Source organism: Crotalus tigris, unplaced genomic scaffold (assembly GCF_016545835.1).
Source record: "Crotalus tigris isolate CLP2741 ecotype Arizona unplaced genomic scaffold, ASM1654583v1 scf7180000017668.6805642782:7212621, whole genome shotgun sequence".
NCBI classification, from domain to species: Eukaryota; Metazoa; Chordata; class Lepidosauria; order Squamata; family Viperidae; genus Crotalus; species Crotalus tigris.
The window spans coordinates 3972931-3991362 of NW_024096554.1; the positions used below are offsets into that span (position 1 = coordinate 3972931).

The 18432-nt window shown below is 45.3% G+C and overlaps 1 protein-coding gene across 1 annotated transcript in view; it reads right to left on the reverse strand.

Annotated features, from left to right (window-relative positions):
- RGSL1 (regulator of G protein signaling like 1) overlaps nt 1-18432 on the reverse strand; it is a 55864-nt gene that overhangs the window by 2046 nt on the left and 35386 nt on the right. The window contains exons 16-21 of the mRNA XM_039337118.1: nt 15588-15771; nt 14965-15103; nt 5695-5819; nt 2613-2737; nt 2236-2331; nt 1136-1193 (exon numbers count right to left, since the gene is read on the reverse strand). Of these exons, the coding sequence (XP_039193052.1) occupies nt 1136-1193; nt 2236-2331; nt 2613-2737; nt 5695-5819; nt 14965-15103; nt 15588-15771 (727 nt within the window). The remainder of the gene's footprint in view (nt 1-1135; nt 1194-2235; nt 2332-2612; nt 2738-5694; nt 5820-14964; nt 15104-15587; nt 15772-18432) is intronic.

Genomic DNA, 18432 nt, shown 5'->3' on the forward strand with positions numbered 1-18432 from the left:
TAGGAATTAGTTGATCTTTTGGCATTATTAGGCTGTGGCTTCTGTGTGACAAACATGCCCAACCGTACAGGTAGTCCTTATGACCATGTTTGGGACCAGAATTTCTGTTGCTAAGCAAGGCAGATGTTAAGTGGGTTGTGACCAGTTTTATGATTTTTTTTTTTTTTTGGCCAAGGTTGTTAAACGAATTACTGCAGTTGCAACAATGCAGTTGTTAAGAGAATCTGGCTTCCCCTATTGACTATGCTTGGCAGACGTTGGTTGAGATGGTTGCTAATGGTGATCACACACCAAGCTGTTTCCTTAACTTTCCATTAGCCATTCTGTCCACCTCTTTAGGAGCAGAATAATTGCAAAAAGAATAGTGGCTGAGAAGACAGACCCTAAATCAGTTGCCCTAAACACCCAAGAGCATCTTTCTGATCAGAATCAATACTTGTCATTTAATTCTACCACCTATTGATTTTACATAACTTGAGGCTGCCATTGGATCATATTGGAATATGGAGGAAAAGGCGACTCGAATACAGAACTGGAACATCTAGTGAAAACGTACCACCATCCCACTCATAAACTTAAGAAAAAGTAAGGACAATTCAGTGACAGGACAAAGTGTAAGGGGAGTAGCTGTTAACCATGATTATGCCTTGATATGCCAAAATCTCACAGAATTCAGATATTTTTTTCTGTGAAATATCTGAGAATGCCTTTATCTAATGCTTACTTCCTACCCCTGGCTGCTTTGTAGAACCTCCTCTGAATAGTCTCTACCACATGTGTGTTTCTACAGGCACCTATGTGGCAACAATAGCATTATCATCCTCTGCATGGAGACAGGATGCAAAATGTTGGCCAAATTGTAAGCATGGTTGCTTCTACTACTGGTTGCACAAGTGAAACACATGTGTATACACATTCCATAGGAAACCCATGTAATATCTTACCTGTTTATTGGGGAGCTTCTGCCCAATAAACTGATGGAGAATTTTCACTGAAAAAAAATCAATAATTTTGACTTTCTCTAATTTATCGTTCAATAAATTTGGTGGAGAATTTCAGGAGGATGCTTTTATATAGTTCTACATTTCTGAAAAACTTTTAAGTCTCAGAGGCAACATATTTCAAAAACATTTACCTTTTTTGCACAGAGGCACCAGATGACGATTTCCTACGGACTACACTTCCTGTCGATGCTGTCAAGGTAAAGGAGTTGTTAGGTCTAAATCAATTGATTAAACCAAATATAAAACCACTCATAAAGGAATTATTGATATATTTTTTCCTTTCACAAGCCTCAACCTATCTGGGGAAAAAAATTAATGATTTAAAATCATCTCTTTTTTTCCTCATTCATAACTAAGGAAAGTGATTTCTAAGTTCTGGACAACTGCCAAATTCTTTAGGGTTAGATTGTTCCTACTTCAATCTTTCGTTCAACCATTATACTGACTGATAATAAGGAGAGGGTCAGAGAGCAGGAAATGCAAAACATTACGATTACCTAGGTAAGAATTTAATTTGTTGTTTGGATTTTGCTGCTGATCTTCTTTGCTTGTTACCAGTTTATGACCAGCCGGCATTTGATCAGCAGCTGAGAATTTAGCAACTTTTTCACTATCCAGAAAAGGTGGACTTTCCACTAGAAAATCTAGAATCACTATGCTTATTTATACTTGTAGTGATGAAGACTGGAAATCACTTCTTTATACAGACAGTCCTCGACTTACATTTCATTTAGTGACTGTTCAAAGTTACAACGGCATTGAAAAATATGACTTATGACCCTTTTTCATAGTTACCACCTTGGCAGCATCCCCATGATCATGTAATGAAAACTCAGATGCTTGGCAAGTAGGCCATACTGACCATCATTGTGTCACAAGGTCATGTGATCACCTTTTGCAACCTTTTGACGAGCAAAGTCAATGGGGAAGCCAAATTCACTTAGCAACCGTGTTACTAATTTATCAATTGCAGTGATTCACTTAACAACGGTGGCAAGAAGGGTTGTAAAATGGGGCAAAACTCACTTAACAAATGTTTCACTTAACAACAAAAATTTTGGGCTCAATTGTGGTTGTAAGTCGAAGACTAACTGTTTATTTCTGTTCTACTTCTTTTTTTCTATTTCCTTGCACTTTGAATCTTTCTCTTTTCCCTTTCTTTAAATTTACTTTGTGTTAGATTATACTGTTATAATTAAAATTCTTAATAAAATTATACAAAATGACTTACATTTTTCTCCCGGTGATTCGTCTGTTGCCTCCCTTAGTTGAGGCAGCAGTAGCTGTATTCCCCTGAGCAGAGTAAACCTGATGATTGGATGATCTTCTATATAAATTTATTAAAAAGTGAAGGCAAATTATAACACAGGCATTATCTCCTGATTCCCCAAATAAAACATCACTGATAAAAAATTGTCTTAATATGTACATTCTAACAATAGTGTAATTAAAGTTATGAGGTTGAAAAACACTGGTTTAGCACCCCAGAATAGGTCAAGAGTTGCTTTTTAGAGCCGTGAGATACAGTTCAAACATGCTAATCAAGTGCATATTTTATAACATACAACATATACAAAATAAATCATGGAAGCTGCAGGTTTTGCTTACCTCCACTGAAACCACTGCTCTTCCTAGCTGCCTTTGTAAGTGATGATGGTGGTGGAGGAGGAGACTCATCTGCTTTTTCTCCTTTACGTTTTCTGAAATATTTCATCACTTTCCAATAACAGTATCTGCCAGGAAAAATGTTGATACTCCTGGCAGCTTTTATTGACATAATGCACATTTGGCAAAGCAAAGAGTTGCTCGCTAAGAAAGGTACAAAAAAACAAAGCAGACAAACGAGCTTAGAGGCTTCCTGAGCCCCTGATGGCCTGTCATACATGGATAACAGACTGTGTGTTATTGGGTGGGCTACAACTTTTGTAGGACAAGTCTAGAATGAAGGAACCCCCCAAAACAGTAGACAAGTGGACAGAGTGACAATTTAGGGACATGCAATTCTTCTTTGAGCTGAACCTTTCTTTTTGTACTACTAAGCCACCCAAAATCAAATTATCACATAAAAGCAGCACAATCAATAAGAATACACCATGGAGGCTCCTACCTTCATTCAATTTTGAAGTATGTATCACTTAGATTGCAAAATCAAATTTGGGACTAGCTTAATAACCCTGTTGTGACCTTTATTCTCTGATTATGTCCACTATAATAGGTATTTCCCAGATCAAAAGTGTGCCCAGTGACCTTTTTATTCTGTCATGTCATCGTTACATTATCTTCATCTCATCCTCAGCCCACACATGCTTAACATTATTCTTAGCTGTTTTGGTCTGAAAATAGCATTTTTTCTCCTTAAGCATTCAATGACCTCAGGTCTTTTTATTGTGGGGGTCAAACTGATTCTGTATGTTCAACCTAGCAGTGTTACAAGTGACTCTTAGTGGTTGGGATCATCTTGCCACCTATTAGCTACTTTGGGCTGGTGCATTTATGTTCCCTCCCTTCAATCCCTAGATCAGGGTTAGGCAACCTTGGCTCTTTTATGACTCATGGACTTCAACTCCCAGAATTACCGAGCCAGCATAGCTGGCTTAGGAATTCTGGGAATTGAAGTCTACGAGTAGTGAAAGAGCCAAGGTTGCCTACCCCTGCCCCTGCCCCTGCCCCTGCCCCTGCCTACCCCTGCCCTCTAGATCCTTATTTTCATAGAATCATGGGCTGAAAGGGACTTTGGAGGTCTTCTAGTCCAACCCTCAGCCCAAGCCAGGAGTTCTTATAACATCCCGGGTAAATGGTTGTCCAATCTTTTCTTGAAAGCTTCCAGCAATGGAGCACCCACAATTTTGAGGGAGGCAAGCTGATCCACTGCTCTCAGGAAAGTCTTCCTTACTTCCCAGTTGGCTCTTCCTCTGATGAACTTCCACCCATTGTTTCTTATCCAGCCCTCAGGTGTTATGGTGAATAAATTGACAACTTCTTCCCTGTGACAGCCCTATTTTGGGAACAATGAGAGCAGCAGAGAGGTTTTTTTTCCCTCATGTTTACCAGGTATCTGAATTGATCCCTAGCTTGGAGATCTGTTTCAGCCCAAATAGCACCATCAGTAGTGGTGATGTAGGTTGTGAGGTGAAGCAGGCCAGAGCAAGCCATCTGTGTCACTTACACTTCCCAGCATGCCTGTCAGCTTTCATTTGAGCTGCTATTGAGCACAGATTTACTGTTCTTTCAGAAATGTACTAAATGTTTCACAACAGCTAAAAAAAAAAAAAAAAGCTGTCCGTATTGGGAAGAGGGGGAAGGTATGGCGAAGTGGGATTCTTTTACTTTATTTTGCAATCCTCACAGCTGTTTGAGAGACGTTGACTGTAACTGGTGAATAGAGTCAGTTCTTCTACCATCCCTCCCTGCCCTGGTAACCTGGGCTTCAGCTGCCAAAATGGGGAGGAGTGGCAAGAAAAATGGGATACCTGATAAAGCAAGAAGAGCACCTCTGTTGATAGACTCTAGCACCCCATGGATCAGTGGCAGCTCAGTTCCCAGTCTGCTGGTTAGGTGAGGATTGTTCAGTGGCAGAAAAGCATCTTCTGCTTTGCTGGTCAGACTCTACCAATGCCATGGATCAAGGGCCATAGAAGGCAGAGGGAATGGCCTTGATAGACAGAAGGATGAGCTGCTACTAAGTCAATGGTCAGATACAAAGGTTTTGAGAAAACATCTCAGACAAGCCCTTCCCTTAGTTCACATAAATAACTATTTGTGTGTGCGAGAGGGAGGCAGATTTAGACCTGCAAGATGTTGTTACTATAGCTGTTACAATAAAAGTAGTCCTGACTTTTATGGCATTAATTTTTTGTTTAGTCTGGTCTACCTGGCTGGGCTGACATTTGATAGCAGATCTTGACAGATGATGGAGTCTACACTGTATAGCTGTACAATGATTAGTGGAGAGTTTCTACTTATTAGTGAGACTAGAAAACAGAGGACAACGGCACCAGGGAATTTCAGTTTACTTATTAAAGCTTTAATAACATGCCCTGAATACTTTAAATCAGAATAATGTTATCTGGTGGCAAACCAGAACATAGGTTTTAGATGCAGGATAGGGATTGATAGTTTAGTTTAGCTGATTGATTAGTCAGACACATCAAATCATAATAGCAACAGGATAGAACAGGGGTGTCAAACTTGCCACATTACATGATGTGTTACCATGTATCGTGACTTTTTTCCCCCTTGCTGGAGCTGGGGTAGGCATGATTCCATGTGACATATCTGGCCTGCAGTATGGCAGTTTGACACCCCTGGACTAGAAAGCAGGAGATGGTTAGTTCAAGTCCCACCTTAACCATGAAAGTCAGCTGGATGACTTTAGGTCAGTCACTCTTTCTCAGCCCAACTCACCACACAGGGTTGTTGTTGTGGGGAAAATAGGAGGAGGAACATGTATTGGATATGTTTTCTGCTTTGAATTATTTGTAAAAATAATAAAGACAGGATACAAATCAATAAATAATATTGTCAACATGAATTGGTAGTAAGTGCAGCAAATGCTAACCCTGTATATATTTTGATGAGTGGAGAACACGTCAATTCTGCAATTGGAAAAGGCCCTATAAGAGTGTCTCAACTCACATCTGAAATGTATATATACAAAAAATCTAATAATCCAAGTGATAAAAATACTTACCTCTTCCAGAAGTATAATAAATGTGGGAAGATGGAAATTATAGCACCATGATAAAGAGTCCTGTTCAGCACCCCTTCAGAAATTAAAGTCCGAATCTGAATACACTGTGCATCTGTGAGATTGACCTGATCATGGAAGATATCATAAATAAATAAAATCTATTTTCAAATAAAATGTCATAAAAATGGATAATCATGTCAACCCATCATTGGAACAGAAACAGAAATCTCTGAGATAATGCCTTCAAACCAAATATTGGAAGGCAAAGGCTAACTATGGAGAAGTGCTTACATTTGACATTTTGCCTAGAATGTGAACCTCCTTCACAAAATGCCTTGCAGGTGTACATGAATATCACCGCTTAAGCACATTCTTGCCCTACAGATTTTTAACCCCTCTTTACTAAGACCAGCGTAGCCTTCAGTGGAAGGCTTCTAGAAAAAGTTCTAGATCAGAGACTATAATCTAGCTGCTCAAGTCCTAAGATCCAACCAATCATGTTCATCATCTGTCCATAATCATTTTCAAATTCTGTTACATATTGTTCTATACTTGCTAGCTTTCTGTCCATATTGACCCTCACCCTTAACTGCACATATAAAAAATATGGAAAGTAAATCCTTCTGTAGTCAGTTGTTCTCTGGATTTCAATTTGAGTTCTCTATTTTCCCAAATTAGGTAAAAGCAAAGTTCCCCCTGTCCAGCTGTGTCCAATTGTAGGGGATGGTGCTCATTTCCATTTCTTAACTGAGGGAGCCACCATTGTCTGAAATGTCTGAAGACATTTCTGTGGTCATGTGGCCAACATGGCTGTATGCCAAGGCATACAAAATGCTTTTACCTTCCCATCAAAGTTGTACCTATTTGCATGCTTTCAAACTGCTAGGTCGGCAGGAGCTGGGGGTAAGTAACGGGAGCTCAGCCCATCATGTGGCACTTGGGTCTTGAGCCTGGGCTGTCAACTTTCCAGCTGGCAGGCTCAGCATCTTTAACCACTGAACTTCCACACCCCCTGTTTTCCTGTACTAGCAAGCCTGTATTTCTTGTTTGCTATAAACCATTGTTTCTTTTCTATAAAATGCTTCTTGAGTGGAAGTCAACAAAAGTATTTATGAACATTGCCTGAGTCTACATCTCTGTAATTTGTTCAGATTTGCCATTTGTAATATGGCAAGCCTGATAACATGTTTTTTTTATATAAATTTACAGTTTAACTTTACCCTACCATAAAAAGCCATGCCATCAAAACCTCAGACCATGACTTTCTAATTCTAAGGGTTTCTTATTTCTTAGCAGCATCAATTCTTTCATCAACCAAACTACAGGCAGCAAAATACGATTTAAGATCAAGCAACCCCAGTACACCTCTTTCCTTTGCACCTAGGAGAGACTTATTTTTAATTCTGGATTTCCCATATAAATCTGGCTGCATCTTTTTGCCATTGTTTGAAGGGTACATTATGCCTCAAAATGAATATTGTCCGGAATCAAAGCAGTCCTTCCCCATTTGTCACTCAATCCTTTGTCATGAAACCCTCTTCCATACTTAGTTTCAGTGCATCCGCTGTCATCCGTAGGTAAGATCAAAAGGAACGCCGGTACACACTGAGACTCATCGATTGCTTTATTGTGTAGCTAAGACAAAGTCAGCACTGGGAGTGGTTTTCTCCCAGTGCATTATATCCATATGCCCCACCCTGTGCTCCCGCCCCCACTCCCAAACCAACATCCGTTCAAATTGAATATATGCCCCACCCTTTCCCTGTGCTCTCCCTTTCCCCGACGGAACCCCGCCCCCGTGTCCCTCTGTCCGTGCATCCGGTCCTCGCGTCAGCTGCCCGCCGCCAAACTCTCCCTGCCTAATGTCCTGCTTGTTGGGTGAACCTCCCCCATCCCTTGCCCACGCTGGGTTCGCCTGCAGAGGCATCGTGTTCTTGTTCTGTGATGACACAGCCGCCGTCATCCGACTCGCCGGCAACAGCTGATGCTCGGGGAATCCCGGGCCTACCGGCAACAGCTGATGCTCGGGGAATCCCGGGCTTGCCGGCAATAATTGGACCCCGGGTGCTTCCGGACCCATTAACGGGCCGGTGCTTGTCGGCGTTTGCGCGTTGGCTCGTAGAGGCGTGTCACAGGTATAGGCCTGCCCGGTTCGGCCGTGAGTTGTAGCGGTGTGCGGCTCAGCAGCTTCCGGGGTTGGTGGGCTGTCGTTTGCTCTCCCTGTCCCCGATTGCATGGCAAGCCTTTGGGGGCTTGACATGTGGCCCCTTCTACCATGTTCCCTCCTGGAAAGGAGAGGAAAGGGTTTGAATACACAGCATTACACCCGTTTCGCCCTGGCTTCCCCGGACACTTACGGTGGAATGCTCGGATTAGTTTAGGTGCATTTATATCCCCCTCCTCTACCCAGGTTGCGTCCGAGAGTGGATATCCCTTCCACCGTAGGAGGTATTGGAGTTTACCATACCGCCTTCGAGAGTCCAGGACCTCCTGTACCTCATAATGGGACCCCGAGACTGGCCCTGGTGCCCCGTCGGTGTAGGGACTTCTATGTGCCGGTTTGAGGAGGCTACTGTGGAACACGGGATGGACCCTTCCTAAGGAGGCGGGTAACCGTAATTGGACTGTGACTGGGTTGATCACTTTGGTTATCTGGAAGGGACCTACATACTTCAGACCCAGTTTTTTGCACGGCACCTGTAACCGAAGATATTTGGTGGCTAAATACATCCAGTCTCCCACCTTGAACGGTTTATGTTCGGCCCTTTTCTTGTCCGCTTGGACTTTGGTAGCTGCCTTGGCCTTCCTCCGTGCTACCTTCACCCGTTCCCACAACCCTGTGACCTGGGAGTACCATGTCTGAGGGGTCTGTCCGCTGTCCACCTCTGGTGACCATTCGGGAATGGGGTTAAACTCCACACCATATACTATTTTGAACGGGGTATACCCAGTACTGTTGTGGATGGTGTTATTATAGGCCACTTCAGCAAACGGTAGGAGGTCCACCCAGTCCGTTTCCTGAAATGACACATAACTCCGAAGGTATCTTTCCACCATGGCATTTGCTCTTTCTGCCGCCCCGTTGGTGCTAGGATGATACACTGAGCTTAGCGCCTGGGATGATCCTAGTAGACGAACGAACTCCCTCCAAAACCGTGCGGTAAATTGCACCCCTCTGTCTGAAATAATTCTCCTGGGTGTGCCATGGAGCCGATAGATGTGTTGAATGAACAGCCGTGACAAGCGCCATGCCGATGGCAGGCCTCTACATGGAGTAAAATGTGCCTGTTTGGAGAACAGATCTATCACTGTCCAGATCACGTTGTAGCCCCGGTTGTCGGGTAGTTCTACTATGAAATCCATGGCGATCTCTTCCCAGGGCCGGGATGGATTGGCCACTGTCTATAACAATCCCATGGGCTTTCCTATCCGGGGCTTTGCACTGGCACACACATGGCACTCTTTTACGTATTGTTCTACATCTACTTTCAGTCTGGGCCACCAAAATTGCCGCCGTAATAAATGTAAGGTCTTTAAAAACCCAAAATGGCCCGCCTGCTTAGCATCGTGGCACCTCCGAAGAACGGATGTACGTAGGCTTTCGGGCACATACATCTTATCGCCTTTCCACGCCACGCCGTCCCGATTGGTCAACCACCCTGGATGCTCATTCGCCCATTTATCCGTCAGCAGGGCAGTCCTAATGGCATCTAACTCATTCACTTGAAACCTGTGACTTACACTATTGGTCATCTCTTGCCGGGGAAGGGGCATTAGTGCCTGTATGACCTCCTCCCGTTTACTATGATACTGCGGCATCCGCGACAATGCGTCGGCCAGAAAGTTCTTCCCTCCTGGCACATACCTCAGCACGAACTTAAACCGACTGAAGTATTGGGCCCATCGGACATGTTTGGGGGCTAAGCGCCTCGGGGATTGTAGTGCCTCCAAGTTCTTGTGGTCCGTCCACACCTCAAAAGGCAGCTCGGTCCCTTCTAAAAAATGTCGCCATGTCGTCAAGGCCCATCGGATCGCGAAGGCCTCCTTCTCCCAGACGGCCCAGCTGCGTTCGGCCGTTGTGAATTTTCGCGAAGTATAGGCGCATGGCTGTAATGCCCCACTATTGTTCTTCTGCAAGAGTACTGCCCCCACTGCCACATCGCTAGCGTCCACCTGTACCACAAAAGGGACACTCGGGTCTAGGTGGCGCAGCACGGGCTCTTTAGTGAATAACATTTTCAACGACTCAAATGCCTTTTGGCAGTTCATGGTCCATTCTAACCGTTGGCTTGGGCGGGGTTTCCCCGTAAGATGTTTCGTCCGTAAGAGCTCTGTGAGGGGATGAACCACGGTGGCAAACGATGGAATGAATTGGCGGTAAAAATTCGCGAATCCGAGGAAACTTTGCAGCTGGCACCTGGTCTTAGGGGCTTGCCAGTCCAGTACCGCTTGCACCTTGCTCGGATCCATTTCCACCCCGTTCCCCGAAATACGATACCCCAGGTAATCTAGTCGCTCTCGGTGAAACTCGCACTTAGATAATTTCACATAAAGCTGGGCATTGAGAAGCTTCTGTAGCACTTGCCTCACAAGACTGATATGTTCCTCCCTCGTTGTGGTATATATTAAAATATCATCTAGGTACACAAGGACCCCGCGATATAGGTGTTCATGCAACACCTGATTGATTAACTGAATGAACACCGCAGGGGCCCCTTGCAACCCGAATGGCATGACGTGAAACTGGAAACTACCTAATGGGCAATTAAATGCCGTTTTCCACTCGTCGCCAGTCTTAATTCGTACCCTATAGTAAGCTTCTCGTAGGTCTAACTTGGTGAATATGCGACCCGTTCCTAAATGTGCCAATAAATCCTTCATAAGGGGAAGGGGGTATAAATGCTCGACGCACACTGCGTTTAACCCCCGGAAATCGATACACAAGCGCAATGATCCATCCTTCTTTTCCTTGAAGAGTACGGGAGCCGCTATCCGGGAACGAGCTGGTTGGATGAATCCTCGTGCTAAATTTTGATCAATATATCTACCGAGTTCTTGCACTTCCGTTGATGTCATAGCGTACATCCGGGGCTTTGGGAGTTTAACCCCCGGCAGTAGTTCAATAGCGCAATCTGTCGACCGGTGAGGGGGCAGTTGATTGCAATCCTCCTCGCTGAAGACAGTCGCTAAATCCCTGTATTCCTCAGGGTATGGAAGTTCCCCCTCCCTATCCTGGAGTTGCGCCGTTACCCCTGGGACATCAGGGACCTGATCTCCATTACCGCCATTCACCGGCATTGGGCCTATCCCAAGACACACTTTGCGGTACCCCCCTTCCCACCATATAGTGGGGGTCCATTTGTCCAACCAAGCCAAACCTAGTATGACAGTCTCCGTCATAATGGGCACCACGATGAAACGTAGTACCTCCCAATGGTCTCCCAGGTCCATGCGTACTCGTCCAGTAACATGAGTCGTGGGCACCCCCCTCCAACAGCGACCCATACACCTGCTCAAACCGGATAGATTGTGTTAGTTTATATATCCGGACCCACTAGCCACCGTTACTTTTCTACTGATCAGACATCGTGTGCATCCGGTGTTTAGTAAAGCCTGACACGCCCTCTGCATGCCTGTTACCGGACTCGTTAGGACTATGGGGAGAACAAATGGCCTAATAGGGTCACTCACCATTGGGTCGGCAGATCCGTCGTCAGGGCTGTCCTCCTCGTCCCCCATCTGATAGTGTGCCACTGCCGTAGGCTCTGGGGTGGCCGGGGACCCTCTTCTCGCTCCGGGGTTGTTTGCTGGGTGGCCGCCCTCGAACTCTCCGTGGCCTTCTTCATGGGTGTAGCCCTATCAATTGTTGCGGCCTTACGGGGGCTAGGCGCTGGGCATTCGGCTGCTCGATGGCCCGGCTGGTTGCAGCGGAAACACCGGAAAACGGTTTCTCCAGATGCACCAGACGACTTAGGTGTTGCTCGTGGCTGGTCTTGACTTCCCTCGCGAGGCCTATGCCCGGGACGCCATGGCCGCAGGATGTCCCCTACTCCTTGATGCACCTCCTTAAGGCCTGCCTCGAGTTCGACCACCACCTTGAACCAGTCTCGAAGTCTGTTGGGCACTCCCCGGTATACGCAAGCTTGCCATCGGTCATGGTCTAGGCCGGCTCGAAAATGATGTACCAGCAACCGCTCCGGCCATGAAGAATGCAAACGGCCGGCTAACCTCCGGAAGTCCCACACATATTCAATGGCCGGGCGCTTCCCTTGTTGTAGCGCTAGAAGGTCTGCCTCGGCTCTCTGTGCTCAGGTAGGATCTTCGAATCTCCCATGCAAAGCGTCCAAAAACAGCCCTGCACTCCCCAGCTCATGGGCATGGTCGCTATACAGGTCGGGCGCCCATGCGGCCGCCTCTCCGCGCAGGGCAGCGGTAATTGCGCCGACCATAGCCCATTGGGAGACATATAATTGTGCAAACTGATCCAAGTGGCTTATGGCCTGGCCCAGGAACATCGCCAATTGATCAGGGTTACCGTCAAACGTGACAGGAATAGGAGGGGCCCCCCATGGACACCCTGGACCCCATAGCCCCAGGGGTTGGCCTGGCATGATGTTAGCATATCCGGCCGCAAGGCCCTGCTGCCCCACACCCCCTGTCATTACAGGACCTCTCGCCGCATTCCTGGGACCAGCCGGCTGGGTTGGATGCGGCTGACCCGGCAGGCTACTCAAAGGGAGACCCGTGACGGCTGGCCCACCTGCTGGACGCGGCAACTGCAGCCGCGGACTGCTTAGGCAAAACCTGGACGACGGGGTGCGCCCCGCGGAGTCCTCTTCCGATTGCCACATATTGGAAGCACCCCTATAGCTCGCTTCGCCAAACCGGTGGCGCAATATCTCCATTGTCTCCTGGCCTGGAGCCGTGGAATAGCTCCAGTCCTCGTCATCCTCTGTAGTGACACGTCTCTCCCTCCATCCCGAATGGGTGAGCTTCGGCTTGGGCGTCGGAAGCTGTTCAGTCTGCATTCCGGTCAACGCCGGGCTTTGCCACCACTCCTCCTGTGGCTTGGCAGCCCCTGCCTCCCCCACGCCGAGTCCCGGGTTTGCAGGCAATAGCAGCTTTGGCCGCACCACAGGCTGCTCAGCTGCTGGCTCCGGCACCGGAATGGTCTCCGCAGCCCCGTCAGCCTCCACCTCCCCCTCAACCAGTGAAGCACCCTGCGTGCCTTCTGCCATACCTTACTCCTCCACAGCACGCAGACAGCTGAAGGAAGAAAAGTTTTGAGTGCTGACTTTCTTTCAGTGCATCCGCTGTCGTCCGTAGGTAAGATCAAAAGGAACGCCGGTACACACTGAGACTCATCGATTGCTTTATTGTGTAGCTGAGACAAAGTCAGCACTGGGAGTGGTTTTCTCCCAGTGCATTATATCCATATGCCCCACCCTGTGCTCCCGCCCCCACTCCCAAACCAACATCCGTTCAAATTGAATATATGCCCCACCCTTTCCCTGTGCTCTCCCTTTCCCCGACGGAACCCCGCCCCCACGTCCCTCTGTCCGTGTGTCCAGTCCGCGCGTCAGCTGCCCGCCGCCAAACTCTCCCTGCCTAATGTCCTGCTTGTTGGGTGAACCTCCCCCATCCCTTGCCCACGCTGGGTTCGCCTGCAGAGGCATCGTGTTCTTGTTTTGTGATGACACAGCCGCCGTCATCCGACTCGCCGGCAACAGCTGATGCTCGGGGAATCCCGGGCCTACCGGCAACAGCTGATGCTCGGGGAATCCCGGGCTTGCCGGCAATAAACGGACCCCGGGTGCTTCCGGACCTATTAACGGGCCGGTGCTCGTCGGCGTTTGCGCGTTGGCTCGTAGAGGCGTGTCACAGGTATAGGCCTGCCCGGTTCGGCCGTGAGTTGTAGCGGTGTGTGGCTCGGCAGCTTCCGGGGTTGGTGGGCTGTCGTTTGCTTTCCCCTGTCCCCGATTGCATGGCAAGCCTTTGGGGGCTTGACACTTAGGTAATCAGCAAGTAAGTTTTGCTTTCCAGCTTTGTGATGAATTGAAAACTTCGATGGTTGCATGGTTAAATGCCATCTGGTAATCTTAGGATTATTGTCCTTCATTTTTTTTAATCTATGCGAGTAGTTGATGAAGGGGCATGGTAGACTAGTGGTTAAGATGATGAGCTTGACAACCAAAAAGTTTGAGACTCAAGTACTGTGTGATGTGGTGAGATCCTGTTTTGCCCAGCTCTTGCCAACCTACCAGTTTAAAAGCATGCAAATGCAACTGGATAAATAGGTACCACTTAGTTGGGAAGGTACGGTAACAGCATTCTGTGTACCTCAGCATATAGTCATGCTATATGACCCCAGAGGCCCCTTTGGACAATGCTGGCATCCTGAACTGGGAAATGGAGATGAGCATGGCCCCTAAAGTTGGACACAACTGGACAGGGGAAACCTTTACCTTTTTAAGAAGTTGATGATCAGTAATTGCCTTGAATTCTTAGCCCCAGAAATAAATTTTAAGTCAGGGGTGTCCAATCTTGGCAATTTTAAGACTTGAACTTCAACTCTCAGGATTCCCCAGCCAGTCATACATTAAAGTCCCAGGGGAGAAAACAAAGAGAAAGAACAGCTCATGTTGGCCATTGCAAGGCTTTCCTTCCTCTCTGGGAAAACACTCTCTAAAATGGCCAGGTCTGATAATGTTATCAGACCCGAAAATACAGACCAATCAAGAGTGCTGTGTCAAATTTCTAGGGGAGAAGGGGCAGCACAAAGAATGCAAGAATTGACAATACAATTTACAATACTCAAAAATGAATAGTAAAAAATAATTAATGTACTGGGTTTTTTAAAAAAATGCTTATTTTGTTGATCTATTTATTAAATTTATATGCCACCAGTTTGAGTCTCCAAAGCAACTCTGTCTCTATATTTGTAGGAAGTTTATCACCACAAACCAAAGTAGAAACCTCCTTTCTGAGCAAAGGAATTAAATGGTTCCTTTAAACATAGGTCCTTAAAGATACAAATGTTGTGCTAGTGTGGGATGCAACACAACTGCTTTCTGACTTTTACGAAACATGCCATTATTATCATGATAATAAGTTAAGCTTTGCTATGAAATCTGTATAGCTTACCTGTCTATCTGTTCACTTCAGTGCCTATTCTCTGCCATTAAGTTGAAAATGCAGCATCTTTTCTTTATGTTCCTGCAAGCACAACTAATCCCATTACCTTGGAAAAGTTGTTTTCAGATCTCTTACCCTGAGTTTAGGTGGGATATCTGAGTTCAGAAATAGTTTGGAGATTGTGGTCACTTTGTTCTTCAAGAAGACAATATCCCTCTCTGTATAGAACCCAAGAGAAGCCAGCATGACCACAGTGTCAGACAGGTGAAGAAACCTGTGGTAGTAATTAACAGAAAAAGGAGAGACATTGAGGATGGGGAATACAAAAGCCCCCCTTGATGTAGCAGAAAAGAGAGACACGATTGCATCACAGTTGATATTATCCAGGCCTGGATTGGCAATGCCAATATGGCAATAACAGGCCATATTTGGGGTCAATGGATATTTCTTCCTGTGGCCTATTCCCATGCTAAAAGGTGTCGTCTTAATTCAGCACCAGTCTGACATAAGTCTCTGTGGCTGCCACAGATTGCCAAGGTGAATTAGGAAGGGAATGCCTCCCATGTTGGAGAACATACTGGCGAATTATCCAATCCAAAGAAGATGTATCAGATATTCATTTATGGCCTTACAACGTGTGCTTGATGAGTGTGATTGAAGAATTGCATTAGACACAATGGATGAGGGTAAATATTATTGATCACAGAATATAAGAAGCATGGATGATATGGCAAATGATATAGCATGGGGTGACCTACCTCTCCATTTCTAGATAAAAGTAGAGATCATTCACCAAGAAGTTGACTGAGATGATGCGACCACCAGGTAGTTTGCGCTTCACCTGTTGTGATTCAGGGTCTTCTGATAGTCCAGAAGCTGGGCCATAACGCCCACTAACTCCACCCTGACTTGCAGGCTTTGTTTGAGTTGGACTCTGCATATCTGGAGAGAAAGAGAGGGAGCATCTTCCACAAAAATCATCCATGATGAGAGGTACAAAAATAATTCTGTTCAATAATCTTCAATATTGGCAATTTCATTCCACAATGCAGGAGACCAGAAGTTGCACAAAAATGACTTGGAACAATTGGGCCACAATGCACTTCAACTGATCAGTCCCTTTAATAACCCATTCCCTATTAGTCCATGCCTTGAAGGTTAAGAATTCCCTGGTAAAATTTCTTTGGCTGGAGAATTGTTGCAGGAGCAGATATTGTTGAGTTGGAAACTTCCAGTGATTTATTTCCATCAGAATGAAGAATGTGGGAAACCATACTGGCCACAACTAATATAAGGCTATCAGGATGAACCTCTAACTTTAGAAGATTGGCTTTCCTGATTTAGTGGACCTAAAACACTGGAATGAGTTTTTAGAAGTTCCAGCTAGATCCAAGTACTCTGCCTGCTAGGGAAAGTTACTCTACGAAACCAGATTAATCTTATATTTAGAGAATCATTTGAAGATTGGACCTTGCCTAGATGCTGTCAGTGATTTCTTTATTCAATGGACATTATGGATATGGTCCAGGGAGCAAATTATGATAGCAATGTCATACCAATGGAATACAAAATCTTCCACTTTAAATAACAAAAAAAGCTTCTTTCAACATGTAAAAAACAAGAGAAAAGTGAAGGAAATGATTGGTCCATTAGTGGGTGGAAGTAGCAAGAAGGTGACAAGCAACAGGGAGAAAGCAGAACTATTTAATTTGGTTTTTGCATCTGTCTTTGCATAAAGGGAAAAAACAGACCAACCTATCAAAAATAGTGCCATAAAAAACAAAATAGAAAGACAAGTTAAGATAGGCAAAAAAATGGTAAGTGAGCACCTGTCCAGCCTAGATGAGTTCAGATCGCCAGGACCAGATGGATTACACCCCAAGGTTCTCAAGGAACTGGCAGATGTGATATCGGAACCACTGAACTATATTTTTCAAAGATCCTGGAACACAGGGGAACTACCAGAGGACTGGAAAAGAGCTGATGTAGTTCCCATCCTCAAAAAAGGAAAAAAAATGGATCCAGGAAATTACAGACCTATCAGCCTGACCTCAATACCTGGGAAGATCCTGGAAAAGATAATCAAACAATGAATCAACGAACACCTAGAGGCAAACAAAGTCATTACTAAAAGCCAACATGTCAAAAATAGATTATGCCAGACAAATCTTATTGCATTCTTTGACCAAGTGACAAAATTAGTGGATCAGAGGAATGCTGTAGACATAATTTACTTGGACTTCAGTAAGGCGTTTGATAAAGTAGATCACAACCTACTACTTGATAAGATAGAAAAATGTGGGGTAGACAAAATCACCACCAGAAGAATCCGTAGCTGGCTGACCGGCCGTACTCAGCGTGTGGTCCTCAATGGAACTGCATCTATATGGAGGGAAGGGTGTAGTGGGGTGCCCCAGGGCTCTGTTCTGGGCCCAGTGCTCTTCAACATCTTCATCAACGATTTGGATGAAGGGATAGATGGGGAACTCATCAAATTTGCAAATGACACCAAGCTGGCAGGAATAGCCAACACTCCAGAAGACAGGCTTAAGATACAGAAGGATCTGGACAGACTTGAACACTGGGCACTAACTAACAAAATGAAATTCAATGGTGAAAAAAGCAAGGTTCTACATTTAGGCAAGAAAAACCAAATGCACAAGTACAGCATAGGTGGCACCATGCTCAATAGTAGTAACTGTGAGAGGGACCTCGGAGTCCTAGTAGACAATCACCTAAATATGAGCCAGCAGTGTGCTGCAGCTGCCAAAAAGGCCAACACAATGCTAGGCTGCATTAACAGAAGGATAAAATCAAGATCACGTGAAGTATTAATGCCACTCTACAATGCCTTGGTAGGCCACACATGGAATATTGCATCCAGTTTTGGTCACCACATTGTAAAAAAGATGTTGAAACTCTAGAAAGAGTACAGAGAAGAGCAACAAAGATGATTAGGGGACTGGAGGCTAAACATATAAGGAACGGTTGCTAGAATTGGGTATGTCTAGTTTAACGAAGAGAAGGACAAGGGGGGACATGATAGCAGTATTCCAATATTTCAGGGGCTGCCATAAAGAAGAGGGAATCAAGCTATTTTCCAAAGCACCTGAAGGCAGGACAAGAAGCAATGGGTGGAAACTAATCAAGGAGAGAAGCAACCTACAACTACGGAGAAACTTCCTGACAGTGAGAGCAATTAATCAGTGGAACAACCTGCCTCCAGAAGCAGTAAATGCTCCAACACTGGAAGTTTTTAAGAAGAGACTGGACAGCCATTTATCCGAAATGGTGTAAGGTTTCCTGCCTGAGCAGGGGGTTGGACTAGATGACCTCCAAGGTCCCTTCCAACTTTACTACTACTACTACTACTACTACTACTACTACTACTATTATTATTATTATTATTATTATTATTATTATTATTATTATTATTATTATTATTATTATTATATATGCATCATGATGTTGCACAAACTTTACAGTTTACTACTGTGGGAAGTCAGCCCCCCCCCAGAGAAGGAAATATTAAAAAGGCAGAATATTATATTTCCTCAAAGGATCTTAAAAAGGCAGAAAAGCATGTCCAATTTTTCTTAATAG